Source organism: Neopelma chrysocephalum, unplaced genomic scaffold, assembly GCF_003984885.1.
Source record: "Neopelma chrysocephalum unplaced genomic scaffold, ASM398488v2 Primary Assembly neopelma1_22, whole genome shotgun sequence".
Taxonomy (NCBI): Eukaryota; Metazoa; Chordata; class Aves; order Passeriformes; family Pipridae; genus Neopelma; species Neopelma chrysocephalum.
Window position 1 is genome coordinate 24096444 of NW_020897689.1, and position 21023 is coordinate 24117466.

Sequence of the window (21023 nt, forward strand, 5' to 3'; positions counted from 1 at the left end):
CAAAACAGTAAGTAGGCAAACAAAAGCACTTTGTCTTTCTAAACCAAAACGGCATCGAGGAGGCCGCGGCAAGTTGCGGGGCTTTTGGCCCAACCTTTTACAGTGCTTTTAAAAACAACACAAAACTTTTAGGTGAGGGGAAAAAAAGGAACCAGCTGTTTCAGAGCTCTGCCTTTATTTGTCCACGCATCATCACTGAGAAGCAGTCGCTATTGATCCTGCTCCTGGGCAGGAAACTGCTTTTCAGTGGTTTGTTGTAAAATAGTTCAGAAATGGAAATTATACTCTGAAAATAGCCTTTATTTCAGCATTAATAATAATAATTAATAATTAATTAATTAATTAATAATTAATAATGCTTATTAATAAAGCATTATTAAGTTAAAGTCTGGCTTGGTCCTCAGCATTTATGCTTATTTGTATTTTAGTCTTGACAGTAAACTAGCAATGGGATTTTTTTGGTTGATGCACTGGCTAATGCCTTAGTTCACTAGTTGTAAACCCTACAGTATGATTCAGAATTTTTGAGAGAATATAAATTATATATTTGCTTATTGGTTTAGAAAGGGAAATTTAAAAAGAGGGGGAGAAAAAGACTGAGATCTTACTGATTTAAAATTTTTCAGATTAAAACAGAGTAGCACAGCTTAGTACAGGAGAAATAGAAATTTAAATACCAGATACTAAGACAGTATCATACAAACAACTGCTGGCTGACTTGTGACCCAGTTCGTCCATCTGCAATAATTTCACATTAGACTAGAGATATTAAAGTCACAACTAGGAATTACAGCAAGATGTTTGTTCTGCAGAATCCTCCTGCATCATCAAACAATTCTATGTTAACTGGAGACGACAAGTATTTCCAAAGCATTTAAAGTACCTGAAAGTTTATAATTTTTCACAAAATAACAAAATTAATTTCATGTTAGCCAGAAATTTAGTTAATCCAAGGTCAAAATTTTAAAAATTCTACTGACATTTAACCTTCTCCTACTTCTCTAAAGAACAGCATGCACTTCCTATAATTGCAGTACAAACTGAGCTATCTCGTGGGTGAAATTAGCAGACAAGTAAATAAACACACAACTTGAAACTCTTGTGATGGCAAATTCCAAAACTAAGATCCTATTTGCTTAATAGTAATAATAATAATCCTGGAACCTTTTATTTCAAAGGAGTCCAGGAAAATGCTTGTTTTAGCAATACTTGTTTTCAACTACTTGAAAATATACGAAGGTGTCTTAAAATCTCAAAGCAAATTCCTGAGCCAGTTTTACTGCTGGAAGTAAACATATGATTTAAAATATAGAATACAGGATATGATTGGGCCCAATAGGTTTAAATTAGACTTAAGAACAATTGCTTCATTTATTTGGTGGGTTGTGTGAGTTGTTTTTTGTTGTTTTTTTTAAACCTTGCTAGCCAAATTTTAGAAAGAAATTAAAAATTTTAGTAACAACTGTGGGTTCAGTCCAAGCACAGTAATACAAGCAGGGCCTGTTTCAAATCGCAAACAGGCCAAAAAACACCCTCCCTTCACTTCCCTTTATCTCTGCTATCTCTTCCTCTCACCTGATGCAAGTATCTGTAGATATCAGCACTTTTTCTAGACAAGAATGTTTTAAGGTATTAGCAACCATTTTGAGATTTCCCCCCCCAAGAAATGTTAAGAGTATTAAAGCTAGTTATAAGCCTAGAATAAGATTACCCTTTTCTTTTTAAAAGCCTTCTCCTCTGAAAAAGATCTGCTTATATTTGACAACGGAAGCTTGTAATCTTCCTGAAGGGGTCAGCTAACAGCAGCACCTAATCTGTTCTTTCCCTAATACCATTATTTTGGGAAACTTTCACTGTGAGATTTGGAACATACTTAAGTATCCAAAAGATAAAAGTTCCTTTATTTCAAAAGTAAGGGGTAGCTCCAAGACAATTACCTGATTTAGGAAAGGGAAGAGGATCCAAGTGTTGGGATGAAACTGGCAAAACCATCAAGGTTGTTTACTGTTCATGTAGTACCCACTCAAATAGTAATTCTTCTATTGTTACAAGGAATGAGTGTAGTCCTACCCTAAGACTGCTCCAGTGAAACACTGAGGATCAGTGAAGGCCTGTATGATGCAAAGAACTATGCAAGAATACCACCATAAGATCTTAAGATTTTACTTCACCAGCAGTTTTCCAACAAAGAGATAAAAAAAGTCACTTTCACAGCACACTGTGAGAATGTCACATGTAGCATCACTATATTCTGCTTGATAAAGAGCAGCATCAGAAACAGCAATCTGTTAAAAAGAAGTTGATTAGAATTTCTTAATTCCAAACCATCCCACCACATCAGTCCATCTTTAAATGTGTTGTTTTGGAGAGAAACATTGCTAGATTTTTAGAACTTTGTGAAAAATAAAGTCTGACATTAGGAAAAAAAACATGAAATAGATTGGGGAAACTAAATATTTCTAAGTGAAGCTTTTTTGCTTACAGGTGCAAAAAGAATACACAGATTTGTCTACTATTACCTTCAGGGCAAGCACATTTGGTGCTCTAAACTGACATCCTAGGCAGAGACAGGATTATTACAGAGTTCTATTTTTAGTTTGCACCAAGTTCTTGGAACCATTTGTATACTAAGAGTGAAGCTAACTGAACTTACTCTTTGCACCTTGGATGCAGCCGTCAGGATTTCCTGGCATGTCACCAAGGAAGTCCTCTGCAGGTTGAATTCATATTTGTTTCTCATGTAATACCCAACTGTATTTACAGAGATAGTTAGAGCCACATTCCATCTACTTCAAATGAAAAGGTCCAGACTTTTGCATATATAAATACATTAGTTTGTTAAATTAACATTTTCGTACGATTGCAGTGCATAGTTTGACTTTTCACTTTGCCCTTGGTGGAGATGGATGAAAGGTTCACTGACATTGTGTCCATACACATTTTTAAATTAGTTTTTCAAGCTGCAATAGGAAAAAAAGAAGGGCTCTTCTCATGTGCTTTCCCACTAAACACTTTGGATGATTTTTTAATTTTTTTTAAACTGAAACATATATAAGCTCTGAATCATGCAAAATATGACCACCTGAGCTACATCAGTCTAATGTAACTGGCCAATTGTGAAGTTGTCAGACTGTCCAAAGTGGTAGTGACAGTCCATTCTTACAGTGACAGCCTGATGTGGGACAAATTAAAAAAAAAGCAAACCACTGAGGCATCACCATATGCTCGCTGTGTTTTCCATTTTGGTATTCCCAGCCAACCACTCTCTCTTGACATCGGTAGTTGACATTTACCACTGCACCAACATAGTTAGAAGCAGTAAATTTGTTGTTTTGTTTTGTTAGCAGCTATACACTCAGTGCTATTCATCATATATAGGTGGGTCTCCATCACTTGAAAACGTTGACAGTTTCTTTCCATGATTCTGCACATGATCTTCATTCATCTTTTCCAAAGCTTCAATCTAGAGAGACAAAAATAAAACCGTGCTGAAGTCATAAAACCATGCCTGCACCAAAATGCTGCTAAACAGCGTTAAAAAGTAGATGACAGAGCAGGTATATTTCAGTGATTAAAGTACAGCTTGAAACGTGTTCTCAGCAAGTTACTAAAATGAGTAGCACTCCATTATACATAAAACAAGAAAAAAAACACCGCATCCGACCCCCCAGTGCTCACACCACAGTCAGTGAGGGAACTGTTTTTTGCTTGATTACCTGATACATAATGATCATGGAACTTTTGACATTGTGGTCCCTTTATCTCTATCTTACTCTGAGGACCTTCCCCAGGAGTTACCTAATTTCAAGCTGCCACCTACTCCATGCTGGACTAGCATAAACCTACACTGTCATGAGTAATTAGGTAGAGTAGAATTGCCACATCGCCCTAACTTTAATTAGTAAATATAGACTGTTTGACAACTGGTTTTTTCAATGTCTGATATCAGGATGCACGCTTTGAAGAGTTACAGACAAAGGTTGAAAATTAAAAGCCAACAGTGACCAAAGATTCCCACATCTGTATTTACAGTAGCACGATTTTAGGCTTGAAAATTGAAAACACTAGCCTAAACTTTAAATTCAAATAAGTTAATATCTAAACCATGAAAATAAGCAGTAGAACAATTATTATTGTTTACCCAGCTTTCCTTTCTCTGCACAACCTTTAAGGTATGTAAGGGAAGACAACAATGCTAGCTTTTAAACTAAAACCAGATCACTAGATTTGCCTTAATCCTGAAGGAAGCAACTAAATGCAACATGAAGCCTTTTACACTTGTGAGCAGGGGGATCAGGAAAGGGGGTGGAGAGGCCTGTCAATATGAGTTTCTGTAAACATTTGTACTAGGTTGAAATGCTCAGGTTTTTAAAAAGGGATGCAGAATGACTGCTGAAATTTTATTCACACACACCAATCACGCAAACTAAATGTGGAAAGTTAAGGTATTACAACAGCTACTATAGCTAACCAAATTAAAATTGTTGGACAGAGAAAGCTATACCTCTGCTTGGAAGTCTACTTCATTGTCAGCTGTAATATTTAAACCTGAGACAGCGTTGAAGAGTTCACGCTCATTAAGTGCTTCTGCCACACCTCCTTTCTGGAAGAACTAGTCAATACAAAAAGCACACGTTAAACACTTTACTACATAGAACAAAATATTCCTTTTCCTTCCCCAAGTTACAATCACAATATTTAGTCAAAGTTACATTTTTGCTTTTATTGACCCACAGATAAAAATAACTGAAATAAGTTTCAAGTTCTAGTGGTATCATTTTACTCTTCCACACTTTTTTCCCTTTCAGAGAAAAACACCACCAGCATGGACAATATGCAAGAGTAATCTTGTATATATGTGGTGGTGATCATTTTTTACGGAGTTGTATTGGTTGATTTTTAATTAGCTCTAAATTGATTTTTATCTTGGAAAACATTCAGCAGAACAGAAGACTGTCAGACAAAGAGGTCCTACCTGTGCAACATTCCTACAGTCTCTGAACAAAAACTCAAGTCCGTGAGGATGGGTTGGCTCTACAGACTGACTGACATCAATGAGCCAGACCTGTAGTCACAGAGAAATAGCAATTCACTTTGTATTAAAATTTCACATTGGAGATAATGTCCAAAGGAGGGCAATGAAGATGGTGAAGGGCCTTGAGGGGAAGCTGTATGAGGAACAGCTGAGGTCACTTGGTCTGTTCAAGCTGGAGGAGACTGAGGGGAGACCTCATTGCAGTCTATAACTTCCTCATGAGAGGAAGAGGAGGGATAGGCACTGATCTCGTCTGTGGTGACCAGTGACATGACCCAAGGGAATGGCCTGAAGTTGTGTCAGGGGAGGTTTAGGTTGGATATTAGAAAAAGGTTCTTCACCCAGAGGGTGGTTGGGCACTGGAACAGGCTCCCCAGGGAAGTGGTCACAGCACCAAGCCTGACAGAGTTCAAGAAACCTTTGGACAGTGCTCTCAGGCCCATGGTGTGACTATTAGGGATAGTCCTGTGCAGGGCTAGGAGTTGGACTCCATGATCCTTGTGGGTCTCTTCCAACTCAGCATATTCTGTGATTCTGTGAAACCTTTCCTCCCCACATTAAGAACAAACTCACCTTCCCATCATGCCAAAGCATGTTGTATTCACTCAGATCTGCATGGACCAGGTTGCACTCCTTATACAACTGCTGCATCATCTGCAAGGAACCAAATTAATGAAGGTATGCTATACTCCACATAAATATTGCTTGCGTGACTATAGAATAAACAAACAAACAAAGAAAATGCCTTTCCCCAACCCATGACTTAATTTACATAATTTTTACCCAAGTCTTCAATAAATTTCCACGCAGGGAATCGCAGTTTTGGTACTCTGCCAGCAAACTAAGCTTTTATCACTGAACTTAGCTCTTTGGCAAGTCTGAAGAATTAGTCTGGTAAACTCAGGTCAGCTCTGCCAATCAGTCCAAGTGCACGAAACAGATAAACACGTTCTCTAGATATACATGTCATTTTCACTGCTATCACATAGGAAAGAAGTCTCAGAGTTGTAGATGCTGAATCCTAACCAGCATACATATTCATTTAAAACATGGTTGTGTTGCTCACTGGTCTCACAATTTGAGGCCTAGACTATTCATATTACCAACATGTGGGGTTGGTTGGCTGGTTCGGTTTTTTAATTTCTATAATGGAATAGTGAGTGAACAGTTAGCAGGTACATGTTTGAACCAATTACAGCAGAAAATAGAAAAATCCACTGTGCAATATTCAAACTCATTCTTCAAAAGTGCTTAAGCCTTGTAAATTGTTTGGTAAGCCCAGAAAGACTTCAGAGAATTTTATAAACCACATGCTGCTTCTATAAAAGGACTACTTGTTCATAATTCCTCTACTGATAAGTATCTGTCATCAAGTCCCAGCATGTTTTCCACTCAGGTTAAGATTAAATTTAAATATCTTTTTTTAGTGGATAATTTTTTATTTATTCTAAGTCACACATTAAACAGCAGCAAAATAAGACTTTGGACTTCATATCTTGGAAGTGATGCAAGCATCCTAAAAAGTAAATAAATGATGATTTGTCCTTTAAGTTATTCACCTAAAAGAAAACACAACCCAGAATTGGAGGAGAAATCAGCATTGTCTTACATTGAGAGTCTGATAGTAGGCCTTTTTCATGTCTTCACTACTAAGTGTTACATCCTTTAGTTTAGGAGCTGGGATTTGGTCCTTGCCAATGAAAGACATAACCAAGACGTGTTTCTTAAGGATAACTACTTGAGGACAAGGAATTCCTGCATTTTGCATTCTGTGGATCAGAAAATAGATACTGATTTAGAAAAACAAAAGCCCCAAAACGATATAGTTCTAGTTCCTGCTTGCTCATTTCCAATCTGAGAGAGTGTGTAAGAAACTTGATCCAGAATAAAAAAAGTCTTTGAAATAGAGAGAATTGAAAACTGAATAAATATATTTATTTCACATAGGAAAATTCAGATATTAAAGTCATAAGTGAGTCTAAGAATGCTCACTGAACACTTTTACAACTAGAGCCTGCTAACTTCACGAGCTTGTAAACTGCTGCCAAATCACTGAACATGCTGACAACTCATTAAACTGTAAGAAACCAGAAGCTTTTTCAATCTATGGCACGTTGTATATTATTTTGACCTAAAAAACAAATCTAAACTTCTACCCAGACATAGTGTATCTTCCTTACGCAGAGAAAACATTTGACAACTACCCTTGATTTTTTTTCTTTACCTTGTTAAGTTATGCATTTCTTTCTCAGCCCACATACGAATAATCTTTCGTGGATTCAATTTACTGAAGCGGTCTTTAAATCTGTAGTCATCCTTGATGTATTTGTCACGGTTCTTGAATTCATTAAGAGTTGTTTTAAACACTTTGATGGCACATTCTGGAGGAATAACTTTATCTTCAGTTGCACTTCTCGTGGAAAAAGTCAAATATATAACAAAGTTAACTATTCGCATCTTTACAACCAAATGCATGCTTTTGGGTTTTTTATATAATACAAGATACAGCAATTTTTAATATAAGAGAAGGTCTGACTTTCTATCAAATCTAGAAGCCAACTCAAGTTAAGTTTATAACAATTCTATGATTAAACTGGCATATGAATGTTTGGGTTTTGGCATTTTGATTATATGTTGCTTATCAAACAGGTTACCTCTCCCAGTTTGGTAATATTTTACTTAAATGTCATAGCTAACAACAGCCCTGTTAATGGATATACCTGCTACAAGAATTTACAGGTGAAAATAGTCTTCCGTTAGAACAATAATAGTAGCATCATAGTATTTTGTAAAGCACCACAAAAATATTAAATAGTACCAAGCAAAAGAACACTCCTGAACATCATTGAAGCAACAGTCAAGTTAAAAAAAAAAAGGGCACATCTTTTCTCCCCAACTCCAACTTACAACTTACCTCTATCTTGACATCTCTAAATCGATTATCTGTATTTGGGTTTTATTAGTTCTTTCTCAAACACCACTAATTTAAAGTGAGCTAAATGTACTACAATCATTACTAATGTATTTTAATCCTTCCAGTGTGGCAGTTTTTACAATTGGACTCTTGCATGACTCACAATGTGAACAGCATCCCAACACTATGCTCAAGATAACCCTAAAGTAACAAATAGCACCTCCACTGAGCTGCACAGATGGAGCTGACCATACAGTGATCTGTATAGAAAGACAATCTTCAGGTAGCCTAATATCATCATGACAGCTCTATAATCTGGTGCAGGTTGGTGGAAAGAGTTCCTCAAAAATCTCAAGACTTCTTTTTTATAAAAGGAGTACATCTGTTTCTACAGAAAGGCAGGTGGATTTGTCCCCATTCATTAAATGGACTCCAAGGAGGAAAGTGGGGATTTTTTTTACTTCATTGTTGGTACCATTTGGCTTTTAGATTTTATTATTATCTGCATACATATGAATACAGACTTTAAAGACTTGGAAATAAAAAAGCCATAAAAGGAGCTGTTTAAATATTTCTGTGGTTTCTGCTTTTTAAATCATCTCTGGTACTTAAGGCTACCATCAGTAACAACAACATACTTACTTTCCTCCATAGGCATGAAAAACAACAGATTCTTTTCCTGTGCTGATGCAGCCTGTGATGGTCTCCAGCATCCCAGCATTGACCATCTTGTACAGAAGTAAACGTGTTTTGGGATCCACTGCTTTCTCCTACAGGCAAGAAATTAATACTCAATTCATTAAAATAATTCTTTGTTTTACAGCAAATTTAGAATATTTATACACCACAAGATTTCAACTATGTGGAAAGAATAATGTAATAATAAAATTCTCTCAACTGATAAAGTGGAAGAAAAATCAAACTGAAACAAACAGATGAAGCAAAATCAGTCTGCTCCAGGACTGTCATCTTAGGATTTAATACTCTCAGGTTCCTTATCACCTGTGTAACACATACAGTATTTTACCAATTCCGCACAGACTCAACAGCACTTTCTACAGTGTTTTCAAGAAGTCTTTACATATCATAAATCAAAATATCCTAACTATTATATTTCTTTGATATCAGTAATAATAAAGAAAAGCAAAACACTCAGATTTGAAGAAGTCCACAGCAGGAATCACCAGAGGCCCTACTCTAAAATCACCCATAAAGCCTATCAACTGACTTCCTAAATTATTAAGTCAGTTTAGTTGGTCACTTCATCTTCCTGGAGCTTGCTATGAAGACAGATATTTGGAACCAGAGGGTTGAACTGCAGAGGATTAGCCCTCTGGATAGTTTCTATAAATAACTTCCAGCCAGTTTATTCATTATAGCTGATTAAGTTTAGGCAAGTTTAGAAAGACAAAGAGAAAAAGAAAATGGAAGGTGCTTGCTCTTACTTTGATATGGCTCTCACAGTAATGCAGCTCAAATAAAACTAGCCTTTTTCTAGTAGGAGCTGGCTGATACCATCTCCTTCAGCAATGTTAGTATAATATTTCTTAACTGTTTTACTAAAAATGGAATGTTTCAAGAAGTTTCCAAAGCAGTGTTCAGCTATTACACAAGATAAAAAGTATATAGAGAAAATTTATTAAAAACATACAGCAGTGGAGTGCTCCTTCTTTTCATGGAGCCTTGCACTTCGACGTTCCTCAGAGTATGCATGTTGCTTTAAGGCATTGAAGACTTGATTTGACAGCTTTAAGTCCATCCCAATTCCATCCCCAACTTGGAATTCAGGTGCAAACTACAAGTAGAAATAATAGAAATTTAAGCATTGTTACTAGCAGACACCAAAAGTTGGCACAAACAGAAATTTCTCATTCTGATTTGGAAATACCCAGGGTAGATTAGGACCTATGTGAAACCCACTTTGTGTAATGTTGTCACTATGTTAAAAAACATATTGCTTTAGACTCAGAACTCAAAGTTCTGTCCAAATTGATATGAAATTACCTAACATCCTGCTAAAATAGCACTTGCAGCATTTCCTTATTTGCAGAAGTTGCACCACTTATCTTAAAGAAAATGGAAGGCATGTGCTACAGATAAACAGACTGAAAAGCTGTAAGTCAAATAATTGACTGAAAATAAGTTACTTGGCTCATCAGACGAAATTAATTAAAGAAAGGAGGTTACACAATGCCTTTCAAAAGTAGCTTCAATGTTTTATTTGCCTGTGTGCCAAACTTGCTGATAGTTTTGTTTTGCCAAAACAGTTCTGTGCAAATTCTTGAATCATGGTCAATAACAAACTATTATGAAACAGAAAACCCGCACAACTCAAACTGCCAATTTGAATAACTAAACCAAACACTACGTTGCTTTGATTTAATGGGAAAAAAAATCAGCAACTTATCCAGTAGCACACAGGGACAAGCATTAGTTCTTTGGTTGAATTGCAGCATTCCAGTTTTATACACAAAATAAATTTCCCGAAGTTTTCACTTACATTTTCCATGCGAGCAGTGTTCTTTCTTCCACATACCACTTCATCATGTTTAGTAGTAATATCTTTTCCTTTTCCTATGAAACCCCTTCTCGGTGTGGTAGTAGGTTTATCTGCCAGCAGTGAGAAAAATAAATCAAACTTTACACCAAAACAAACATAACTTATGCTCACAAAGGTCCCACAATGTCCAAAAATGTAACATAATTTCAAATAACTTCAACCGTATGATCTTAATGAAGTCTTCTCTTATCCTAAGCATGACAGCTTCCTTTGCTATATTATGACTTACTTCTGTGTCTTCTCTGGGGTATCAGACACATTTTTGGCATATTAAAACAGGAATATTCAATGTCATGTGAAGATGATATTGACCCTAGCCAAATGTAGATGACAGATATGCCCATCTCAGAATACTTTCCACGTACAATAGTTATTTAGCCAGATTCAGCCACTGAAGCCAATATACTGGCAGTCAGAAGCCTGAAATTACCTGCCTAACCTCCTGCTGACACCTCCCAGTGAGGTGTCATTGCTTTTACATACAACTGGCATACCTCCTTACATTCAAAGAAAACTTGATTTAACTATGTCATATTCTTAGGCCTATGAACTGAAGAAACTGTATTGTTTAAAACTGTCACATACCTGCTCTGTAAGGATCATGACGGGTATCCTGCCAATCAACCTCATCCTCTGAACTGTCACTGTCATAGGGATGCACCTTCCGATAATTTTCAAAGGATATGGAGACTTGAGAAAGAAAAGAAGTAAGTATGTCAGTGATTATCAGGGATTTGCTACTTCCTCACACCTCTGCCAACTTAAACAGAGTGCCAAGAATATCTCCAAAGCAAAAATATTTCTTCTGATGAAGGTACCTTTGCTATCTCCATTGATCTTCTTCTCTTCACGCCGAAGCTGTGCATCATACTCCCTATCAAATTCCATCTGCAGCATCTGAGCTAGCATTAGGTCACTAGAAGTGTCAATATTTTCGCCTGTAATAAATGGACCTTCAGCAACACTATGTGAGATGAAAGCAGAAATTTTAAAAAATTAAACACAGTAATGTAAGCATAAACCACTGCTTTGTATCATTTCGTCAGTCTATACATAAGACTTCATGTAGAGCTGCACAGAAAGGAATGGATCTCAGCTCTCCACCTCCCCTTCAAGCCAACGCTAAATATTAACAGATCATTTCTCTCTGCCACTTTTTATGATGGAAACATTACTTGAAGTTTTACTTGCTTACCATTCTGTAAGAAGCATTAAGCTCTATTTTTAAGGTGTCCTTCACACAAAAAAAAGGCAGCATACAGCTGTATGTGTGTGTATACATATTTATATGCTTTGTAAATAAAAACAAATAAACGCCCAAATAGTGTCAATTTGCTTTGCTCTGCTTCACAGGAAAGACTGCAGTAAAAATTTTTATAAGTTTAAAACTAGTAAGCTCTTGGCCCTTGTTTAGAGCTTTCAAATAGTAGGAGGATACAGGTGATATACCTGACAGTTCTTGAAATAACATTTTAAACTGTTATAAGGAGTCTCCCATTTCTGAGATTTCTCAAAACATAGTTTACAGACTGGGTTAATACACCCAGAAAATGCAAAGAAAACATGAAGAAAGAAGGAAGGGCAACAGAGAAGAGAATCTAAGGAAGATTTTTAATTGGGGGAAGCCGTCTTCACTGAAAAAGATCTGAAGAAGCAGAGTTAGGAGGCAACAGGCAAAGCATTTGCTATATTGCTATGCCCTAAGCACATTGTAAGAAAACGCACAAGAGAGAGAAGATAGCAGCACAACTATGGAGATCACTAATCCAGGGCTTGAACTTACGCAACCACTTCAGGAAAAGCAGCATTTTCCTCTTCCAGCTGCAGTTCTTTTGCCAGCTGTTCACTCATTACATCAGCAAGAGAACATGATATTGATGTTGTGTTAGGGGCTCCCCACGGACACTGTAAATAAACATTTTATTAAAATCAGCAAGATTTGTAAAGTGACAACACAATAATCAGGATAATTAGCGATCGCTGGCACCAAAATAAGCTCATGTAATCTTGTAAGAGCTTGTCTTCTACAGATACTTAGGAAACTATGGTGTACTACTCAAAGAGTAGCTTCATAAACTCAGTAGGGAGAACTGGGGTTGAAACTCTGTTGGTAGTCACTAACTGGGATAGGAAAAAGTCAGTTTGTCGGTACTCTCTGAAGACGGGGTAAAGCCTTCCGAGAAAGTTTGCTTACAAGTGTACACACAATCTATGTAAAACTTCTCTTGGAATAACACAACCGTAATAGCTTATGCACAGCTTCCTCCCCAGTTTTAAGGCCCTGAAAAGACAGCCATCATAAAACATCCCCTCAAAACCGCAGAAGCACACACATAACCTCGCTGGGGGAGGCGGCGGCTGGGGAGTGACGAATCCAACCAAGCTGTGACTCACTGCCTACCGCTGTGATAACCAAGCTCCAATTCCCTGGTCGCCAGCAGAGCTTGGAGAGATGCAACGCGTTTATCAGGCTGCCACAGCAGCCCTCTCCAGCAAGGAGATAATTGCCGGTAGCAGCAAGAACGCCATTCCCCGTCCATCGCTACTCGGGTGGCTCTGCCAAGTGACCGTGACTCTGGCGGTGCTGACACCGCCCCGCAGCGCCCTCTCCATGGCCTCTGTTCTCCTCCTCCTCCGCCACCTCCCCGGAGCCCGGACAGCGGCGGCCGCCCCGCTGCGGCCCCGGGCTGCCGGCACAGCGCTCACCTTGCTCTGCCAGGCGGGGCCCGGACCGGCTTCGGGGGCGGCGGCGGCGACTCCCACCGAGTCCATGGGGCACACGGGGGCGGGCGGGGAGCGGCAGGACCGGGGTCTCTCTTCGGGGCAGCGACGCTCCGACTGCGAAACCTTCCGGGTCCTTCCCGGTCCTCCCCGGCCGTCACGGGCCGTCAGGCGGCCCATTGGCCGCCGGCTCGGGCATCGCCCGCCTTTCCGGTGATGTCAGCGCGGCGGCCGCGGCGCGCCAGCGGCGTGCGGAGCTCTCGGTAGGGCCGGCCCGCGGTTCCGGCGCCTCGCCCTGCCCCGCCCTGCCCCGCCAGGCGGCCCCGGAGGGTTGAGGGACAGCGCCGGGCACCGGAGCTGGGCTGGCGGCAAAGCGAACGGGGGGAATTAAAGAGCTGACGTTTGTTTTTATCTCCGGAAGTAACTGAGGGAACCGTGGAAAAAAGCCAAACCAAACCAAACCAAACCACGAGCGAACGGCAAAACAAATGGATGGAGTCCAGAGAAGGGCAACGAAGCTGGTGAAGGGCCTGGAGCACAAGTCCTGTGAGGAGAGGCTGAGGGAGCTGGGGTTGTTTAACCTGGAGAAGAGAAGGCTCAGGCGAGACCTCATCACTCTCTACAACTCCCTGAACGAAGGTTGTAGCCAGATGGGGGTCGGTCTCTTCTCCCAGGCAGCAAGTGACAGGACAAAAGGACATAGTCTTAAGCTGCACCAGGGAGACTTAGGTTGGGCATTAGGAACAATTTCTTCCCAGAAAATGTGATTAGATATTGGAATGGGCTGCTGAGGGAGCTGGTGGAGTCACTGTCCCTAGAGGTGTTTAAGGAAAGAGTGGATGTGGCACTTAGTGCCATCATCTAGTTGACATGGTGGTGTTGGGTCATCGGGTTGATTCAATGATCTCAGAGGTCTTTTGCAACCTAATTGATTCTGTGAAATTAAATAGGCGATGTTTGGTTTTATATCAGGAAGTAACTGAGGGAATGGAAAAAAAAAAACAAAGCAAACCATAAGCAAACAGTTTAATCCTAATCCCATACCTTGTGGTAAATACAAAATTAAATATTTTGTATGTGACTTACCACCTCTTACACCTAAATTTTATACATAATATTTTTCTGGAAAATAGTATTGTGACTTAAATGCCCTATTTCCAGGACAAGGGCAACAGAATGGCATTTTGCAACAACACAGATGCTGTTTAGGTCTCCTTGGGCAAGTTTCCCAATAAGAAGGAAACAATGCCTAGAACCCTCAGGCCTGGCTCACCTCCAGCTGTTGAAGGTATCTATCAACAGTTGTAGACAAATGTGCCATCACAATTGCCATCAATAACCTGAAAAACAACCTAGCAAAGTTGGCTGGCTCCAAGAGCAGAAGTGGTAAGGGATAGCATAGCTCCTGTGGCATCTCCCAGCCTGCTCGGAGTAAGTTCTGGGTTACACATTTAGCAAAGTCCAGGCTGCCGGGCAGGCCCAGCAAAAGCCACTCTCATCAACTCTCAGCAAGAATCAGCTTCATCGGCCAAAGTTCATCTAATTTGTCTTTAGCAACCTGCAGTGATGTAACACAGTCCAATCTCCCAAGACAATTTGTTCCAGTGTTCATTATTGCAGGAAATCCCCGACTAAAAGACAAATCATTTGGAAGGTTGTAATGTACAACCTTGTAGTGGTCTGAACCAGGTTTCCCCCTGAAACTAAGAAAGTGGTAACCCCCAGGGGGTGGTGACCCTTGGGGCTTGACCAATCAGTGCTCCTGCAAAATATAAACATATCTCTGGAGACCGGAAGAGAAGCAGTGGTACTTGTTGTTGGAAGAAGTGGTGGCCATGTTGTAGAGGCCACGAGGAGAAGGGGCTCCGGCCCCTTGGGGGCCTCTGCCCCCCCCCAGCCCCCGGTTGGGGGCTGCAGGGACTCGGAACAGTGTCAGACTGGACTGAGTGCCTGTAGCTAGGAGCTGGGGGAGTTCCTCCCCTGTAAATAGAAGTGGGAGACGCTGGGAGCAGCGACGGAGCAGCAGCAGAACAGCAGTGTCCGAAGAGCAGTGGCAAAGAGCCAACTGATAAGGAGCAAAAGGAGCAACACAAGCCGGTATGCAGCTAAGGCAGACACAGAGGTGTCTGAGGAGAAGGAAAAGCAGCAACAGGACAAGAGAACCAAGCCAGCAGTAGGAAGAGAGTTTCGGAGGGTAAGAACTGGACAAACCAAAACCCCCAAACTCGCTAGAGACCCCTCTGAGAAAGAGGAGGGGGTGGTGGACTGAGTGGAGTCTTAAAGTGCAATATGCACTACAGAGAGGAGCTAAGAAGCTCCGGCCTCCTGAGAGCTCAGCCAGGATGGCCAAAAGAATGTGTGTGGAGGGGGTGACCTTGGGCCTTTCCCCCCCCCCTTGCTGCAGCTTCAGAGAAGCTGGCAGCCATCTTTGAGGCAGAGCATGGGAGCTCTGCACAGGGGCTTGATTTCCCCTGAAGATACCAGACTGTCACGAAGACCCCCGTGCTTCGTGATATGACCGTGGTGGAACGACCTTGTCTGGGGTTACGTAGTCCACGGAAAGACCCCCGTTTGAAGACGGAGGGCCGAGGGGCTTGGAGACCCCCTCGTGTGTGCTGGCAGAGAGCCAGCAACTGCTTCTGCTGCCTGGAAGAGAAGAAGAAAGCCTGCTGCCTAGAGAGAGCCTGCTGCTGACAGACTGGAAGGGGTCTTTTCTTCTTCTTCTCTCCTGGACTTTTATTTGGAGGGAGAAGAGATTTGGCCCATTGTAAATATTACTGTCATGGTAGAGATAGATATAGAGTTAAGATTGTTTGTAATGTATTATAGTATTTATTTATGTGTATAGTCTTTGTAATATATTCCTTTCCCCCATATTGAGTCTCGTGTTTTTGTCTGGAAAACCCATCTCACATGGGGTTGAGATGTGGGAGGGGGGCTAGGAATCAGAATTGGATTTTGGGCCTTTTCAAACCATGACAAACCTGCAGGTATGACAAAAGCTTGTGCCATGGAGACATTATAGTGTCATAATATCATTTAGGTTGGAAAAGACCTTTAAGATCATTAAGTCCAACCATTAACCCAGCACTGCCAAGTGCCTGGCGAGGGTGGCTTTTTCTGGTGATGAGTACCAGTGTGGTTCTTTTCCATTCTGCGCTTAGCCGTGGCAGAAAGAGATTATTTCTTTTGGGATGTGAAGATTGCTGCCATGCCCCCTTCAATCTTCTTTGTCTAAATTTAAGAGTTTTATAAATGAGCAGAATATCAAAGCAGTGTCCTGCTGCCCTGGGAAAATCATTGTTCTTGCACAGCTGTGCAAGCACTGATTAATAAAATGGGTTTTGGTAGTTTTTGATTCAAACAGTGACTTAATATTCCTATATCTTGTTATTAAGTTTTTAATTTTCAAAAATAAGTGTTCTATTTTAGTCTCTTAATATTACCTGATTAGGCCTTGATCCTATGACCTCCTATATGAATGGATCAAGCTTTGAACTGAATTATGTTAAGAAGAAATGTTCTGTAAAATGACATCTAAACTAAATCATTCGCAACACATTCACATCTCACAATAAAAATAGTTTAAAATCTTGGTAGAGCAGAAACTTCCCTTCATATTAATCAAAATTTAGAGCAAACAATAGTGATAAACAATACTGGCAGAAATTTATATCTTCATTCTTGATCCCTGACTGTAAGTGGTTAACAAGAATTCAAACCTGCCTCTGCATTTAGCTGTAGGAAGGTATATCATCTTTGCCCAAGTCTCCCACTTGTAATAAGAAATACTGCAAAAAACCAGAGATACCACTCTGGAAATGATACCCCACTGAAATATGAAGTCAAAAGTACTCTTGTCGCATGCTTTCATTAGTCTCTGTAGATATCTGTAAACTTTTCTTATTCTCTTTTTAAAGCTTTACAGGCTGAATTTTTGGCACAATGCAAAGTATACCTTTGTTTGCAAAATAGACTTCTGCCATGCTTATATAAGCAGGTGCTCTACAAAGTGGAAATGCTGTGTCACCTACCCTGCCATCTCTAACACTGACAGTGGCTTGTCAGTGATCTCTGTAGACCTGGATGGACCAAACATTTCAGCACTGGAAATCTGATGTCTGTTTTGGGCCACCACCTTACAAACCAGATAGGATCAGGTCTGATGCACCAAAATGCTTGAATTTGTCTTGATGGAGTGGCGACTGTTCAGCTGTTGCACTCTGTTGACTTTGTCTTTGGAGGCTAAACATAGCAGGTTAGACAGGCTCATTTTATGGGTTGTATTTGACTACCTAGTGCCCCTTAACTCCCCAGTTTAGGCCATGCTCAGTTCCTTATTTATGCTGCTTTGTCCTCTAAAAATAGGGTGTATGTGTATAGAGAGTGTTACCTGAGCAAAGTCAAGGTGAGAACTGCAGAGATAGGACCTTGCTAATACCAGGTCTGCCAAGAATGAGGCTTACCTAGGCCATAATAAAAGGATGCCCAGTAACCATGACTTGATAGGGTGTGTCTTTCTCTGCTTCTCTACCTCCCTGGGATATTTATAGTTTACATCTCACCAATGAATCATACGATCACAGAATAGTTTGGGTTGGAAGGGGCCTTTAGTCATCTAGTTCAACGTCCCTGCTGTGAGCAGGGGCACCTTCAACTAGATCAGGTTGCCCAGCCTGAATTTGAACACTTCGAGGCAGATCCACCGCCTGTTCCAGTGTCTCACCACCCTCACCGTAAAAAATATCTCCCTTATATCTAGTCTAAATCCACCCTCTTTCAGTTTAAAGCTATTCCCCCTTGTTCTATCACTACATGCCCATGTAGGAAGTCTCTCCATCTACCTTTTAGGTACTGGAAGGCTGCTCAGAGTCGAGTCTTCTCCAGGCTGAACAACCCCAGCTCTCAGCCTGTCTCCATAGAAGAGGTGCTCCAGCCCCCTGATCATCTCTTCGTGACTGGACTCGCTCGCTCTAACAGGTCCATGTCCTGTGCTGAGGGCCCCAGAGCTGGACGCAGCACTCCAAGTGGAGGTCTCATAAGGGCAGCGTAGAGGGGGACAATCACCTGCCTTGCCCTGGTGGCCGCGATTCCCTGGATGGCGCCCAGGATGCGGCGGTGTCCGGGCTGGGAGCGCTCCCGGCGGGCCCCTCCCCGGGCACGGCCGCCAGGCGGCAGCAGCGGCGCCAGAGGAGGCGGTGCCCACCGAAGCGGCCGCGGCGCGACGTGTCGCTGCCATGGCCGACGGGCGCCGCCGGCGGGGGCGGCGGTGACAAATGTATTTGAAGAGGCCGGCGGGCGGCCTCGCCTTCTGCCTCTTCTACCTGGCGTCCTGCTTCACCAACAAGGTGAGGGCGGGAGCGGGGCCGCCCCAGGCTCGGAGGGGCCGGGCGGGGCGGAGGGAGGTGCGGGGGTGCCGAGCAGGCGGTCCGCTCAGCAGGAGCGGGGGCGAGGTAAGTGCAGGGACCCAGCAGGAGGCGAAGGAGGGACGATGTCCTCTGCTTGCCCTGCCCTGCTCTGCTCGGGGAGAGCCGCGGACCAGCCCCTCCCCGACGGGACTACCCCACGAGTGAAAAATTCCCTGGCATTCCAGCCCGAAGGGCCACCGCCGCCCAGCGCAGTGTGCTCCCGAAACTGGGGATAGGACTGTCTGCTACCGGTCTCGTTTTTCTCAGTGTGTGACATCTCAACCTTTCCACGACACAGAAGTTCCAATACTGGCTTGTTGAGGAGAGCAAAGAGGTGACATCCTATCATTCCAATGAATGAAATGTTTTAGAGTCAGAAATTAGGCAGTTCTGAAAGTATCGCTGATGCTGTATATATTGCACTATTGGATATCTAGCAACCACACTCATTCTCAAGAGAAGATCTGTTAACTGGAACAATAATACCAAGGGAAAAATCTGAAATATTGAAAGTGTTGTATCAGTAGTGGAACAAATGTTAACTTCCATGGACCTTGTGACAGCTTCATTTGTTGGCAAATTAAGGACAAAAATTTTGTTTTCCACTGTGTAACTGAGTTGCTTATTAGTGTTGCTGAAATGTTTAAGCAAAAGGAGAAGTAGGCTGCAGATGGCCACATTGCAAATAAAATTGTAGACTTAAAACATAGTTTGAAGTAGTTTTTTCACTCTAGAAGGGGGAGATAGAGTAACTGCTCCTTGCTGTCCTATTTGTCTTAGAGTATGTGTTTCTGGTTCTGATTTGTGAAAGAAAAGATGTTATTGAAGGAATCGTTATGGATTTTCTGGGAGAGGGCTAGAGAAAAGCAGCATTTCAGAGGTGAAAATGAAACCTCTTCTGGGCAGTGGCCACTGGTTTCTGTTCCAAGGTACACTTGCCGTTAAGGATGCCCTGAAATAGACTGAAGTCCAGACAGGAAACTAAGTTTGTAGGGAGAGATAATGCACTTGATTTGACAGACTGCTAGGAGCAGTGGTTACTTAAACAGAAAGAGACTAGAAGAGCTGCCAAATGGCATCATGGATTGGGAAAGGTTCTTGGCTTAACTGTACTTGCGAGGAAGTCAGAAGGACTTCGACATAGGGCCTCCATTTTCAAACCTGAATATAGATTTTGGTGTAATAAAGTTAAAAATAACTAGAATATAGACCTTTTAGTTGTTGCAGGTGGTATGCAAATGCAGGCAGGGGTACAGACATGTGCAGCTATATCGTCCTGATTTAAAACCCATGTGGTAGTTCTGACTCTTGTATGTGTAATATGGCTCATCAACGTGCCTTGTCTCTCTATACTGATGCCAGCTTCTTAGTGACACCCTAAACACCTAAAAACTGGACTTTGCAAAGTGTTCAGCACAGTTTCCTCTCTGTTGAAAGCTTTCAGCTTCTCCTTTTGCCCTTGACAGCTTCTGCTGGCTCCTGGAAGGAACAGCAGGTATGTTTCATTTCCTCTGAGGAAGCTTCAGTCATTCTTCTCCTTTGCAGGAATAGTATTTATGTACTGCATTACAGGAAATTGTTAGATCGAGATATACATGTCGAAAGACATGTAATAATGCCTCAAATTTGCATACATACATATATAGCATGAAAAGACACCAGCATCCATACACGCAGACCCTGACAAAGAGTGCTAAAATAATAACACAGAGACTTTGCATTTCACCCTCATGTATTACATCTCCAATAGGCTTTATGGACTGCTTAGTATTTTACACATAATAGCATGTGAACAGAATGTTAGGTGTGTGAGATGCATTGATCACAAGGAGACAGTTATGTTAAGATTATTGGTCTTGATTCTGCCAACGGTTGCCTCTGTGGTATGATGTGATGTCAATTGATAGGTGCTTATGGGTTTTTGTTTCTGTTAATCCTTTTCCCATTCAGTATGATGCGTGGAGTGTGCTCAGAAAGTACAAGTACAATTCAGAAGGTAGCCTTCTCCATTGTTCAGTCGCTCCATGCCCCATATACTTTAGTGTCTGTTACCTTCCACAGTGACTGAGGCAGCATCCAGCAGTTCTGGTGTGGGAAGTGTCACAAATGAGTGTTTTAGGTTGCTCAAAGAATCACTGGCAAAGGTATTGGCAAGAATGGGTTTAATATTAAGATGAAATCACAACAGAGTTCATTGGCAAGGTTTGCTCTACTACCATCATTACTACGTACATTATATCATTATTACATTACTACGTCATTGCATCTACTACATCGTTTCCAGATGGTTAAAGCAGACAGAGAGAAATCAGACTAAAATCAATCAATCTAAAAATAAATCAACCTAAAATGATCCATGTGGAAGTAAGGATACAAAAGAGTAAG

General features: G+C 41.3%; 2 protein-coding genes across 6 annotated transcripts in view; one reads left to right on the forward strand and one right to left on the reverse strand.

Annotated features, from left to right (window-relative positions):
- Positions 1-2147: 2147 nt before the first annotated feature.
- Positions 2148-13430, reverse strand: RIOK3 (RIO kinase 3). 2 transcript variants are annotated; one of them, XM_027675200.1, is made up of 13 exons: positions 13216-13430; positions 12293-12414; positions 11328-11473; positions 11095-11199; positions 10450-10559; positions 9601-9744; positions 8592-8719; positions 7260-7448; positions 6645-6804; positions 5609-5689; positions 4976-5065; positions 4505-4612; positions 2148-3463 (listed from the first exon to the last, which is right to left on the reverse strand). In XM_027675200.1, the coding sequence occupies exons 1-13, from the start codon at positions 13408-13410 to the stop codon at positions 3362-3364; spliced, it is 1680 nt and encodes a 559-aa protein (XP_027531001.1). In that variant the 5' UTR covers positions 13411-13430; the 3' UTR covers positions 2148-3361. The 2 variants fall into 2 exon arrangements, with proteins under 2 accessions (XP_027531001.1, XP_027531011.1); XM_027675210.1 differs by having other exon boundaries at positions 7260-7445; positions 13216-13429.
- Positions 13431-18428: 4998 nt separating this feature from the next.
- The window catches only part of TMEM241 (transmembrane protein 241), a 55902-nt gene continuing 53307 nt past the window's right edge, over positions 18429-21023 (forward strand). For 2 of the 4 annotated variants that reach the window (XM_027675218.1, XM_027675232.1), the window contains exon 1: positions 18430-18578. In XM_027675218.1, the coding sequence (XP_027531019.1) occupies positions 18507-18578 (72 nt within the window). In that variant the 5' untranslated portion in view covers positions 18430-18506. Of the gene's footprint in view, positions 18579-21023 lie in introns of all 4 variants that reach the window. The other 2 variants (XM_027675228.1, XM_027675221.1) reach the window with 2 other exon arrangements.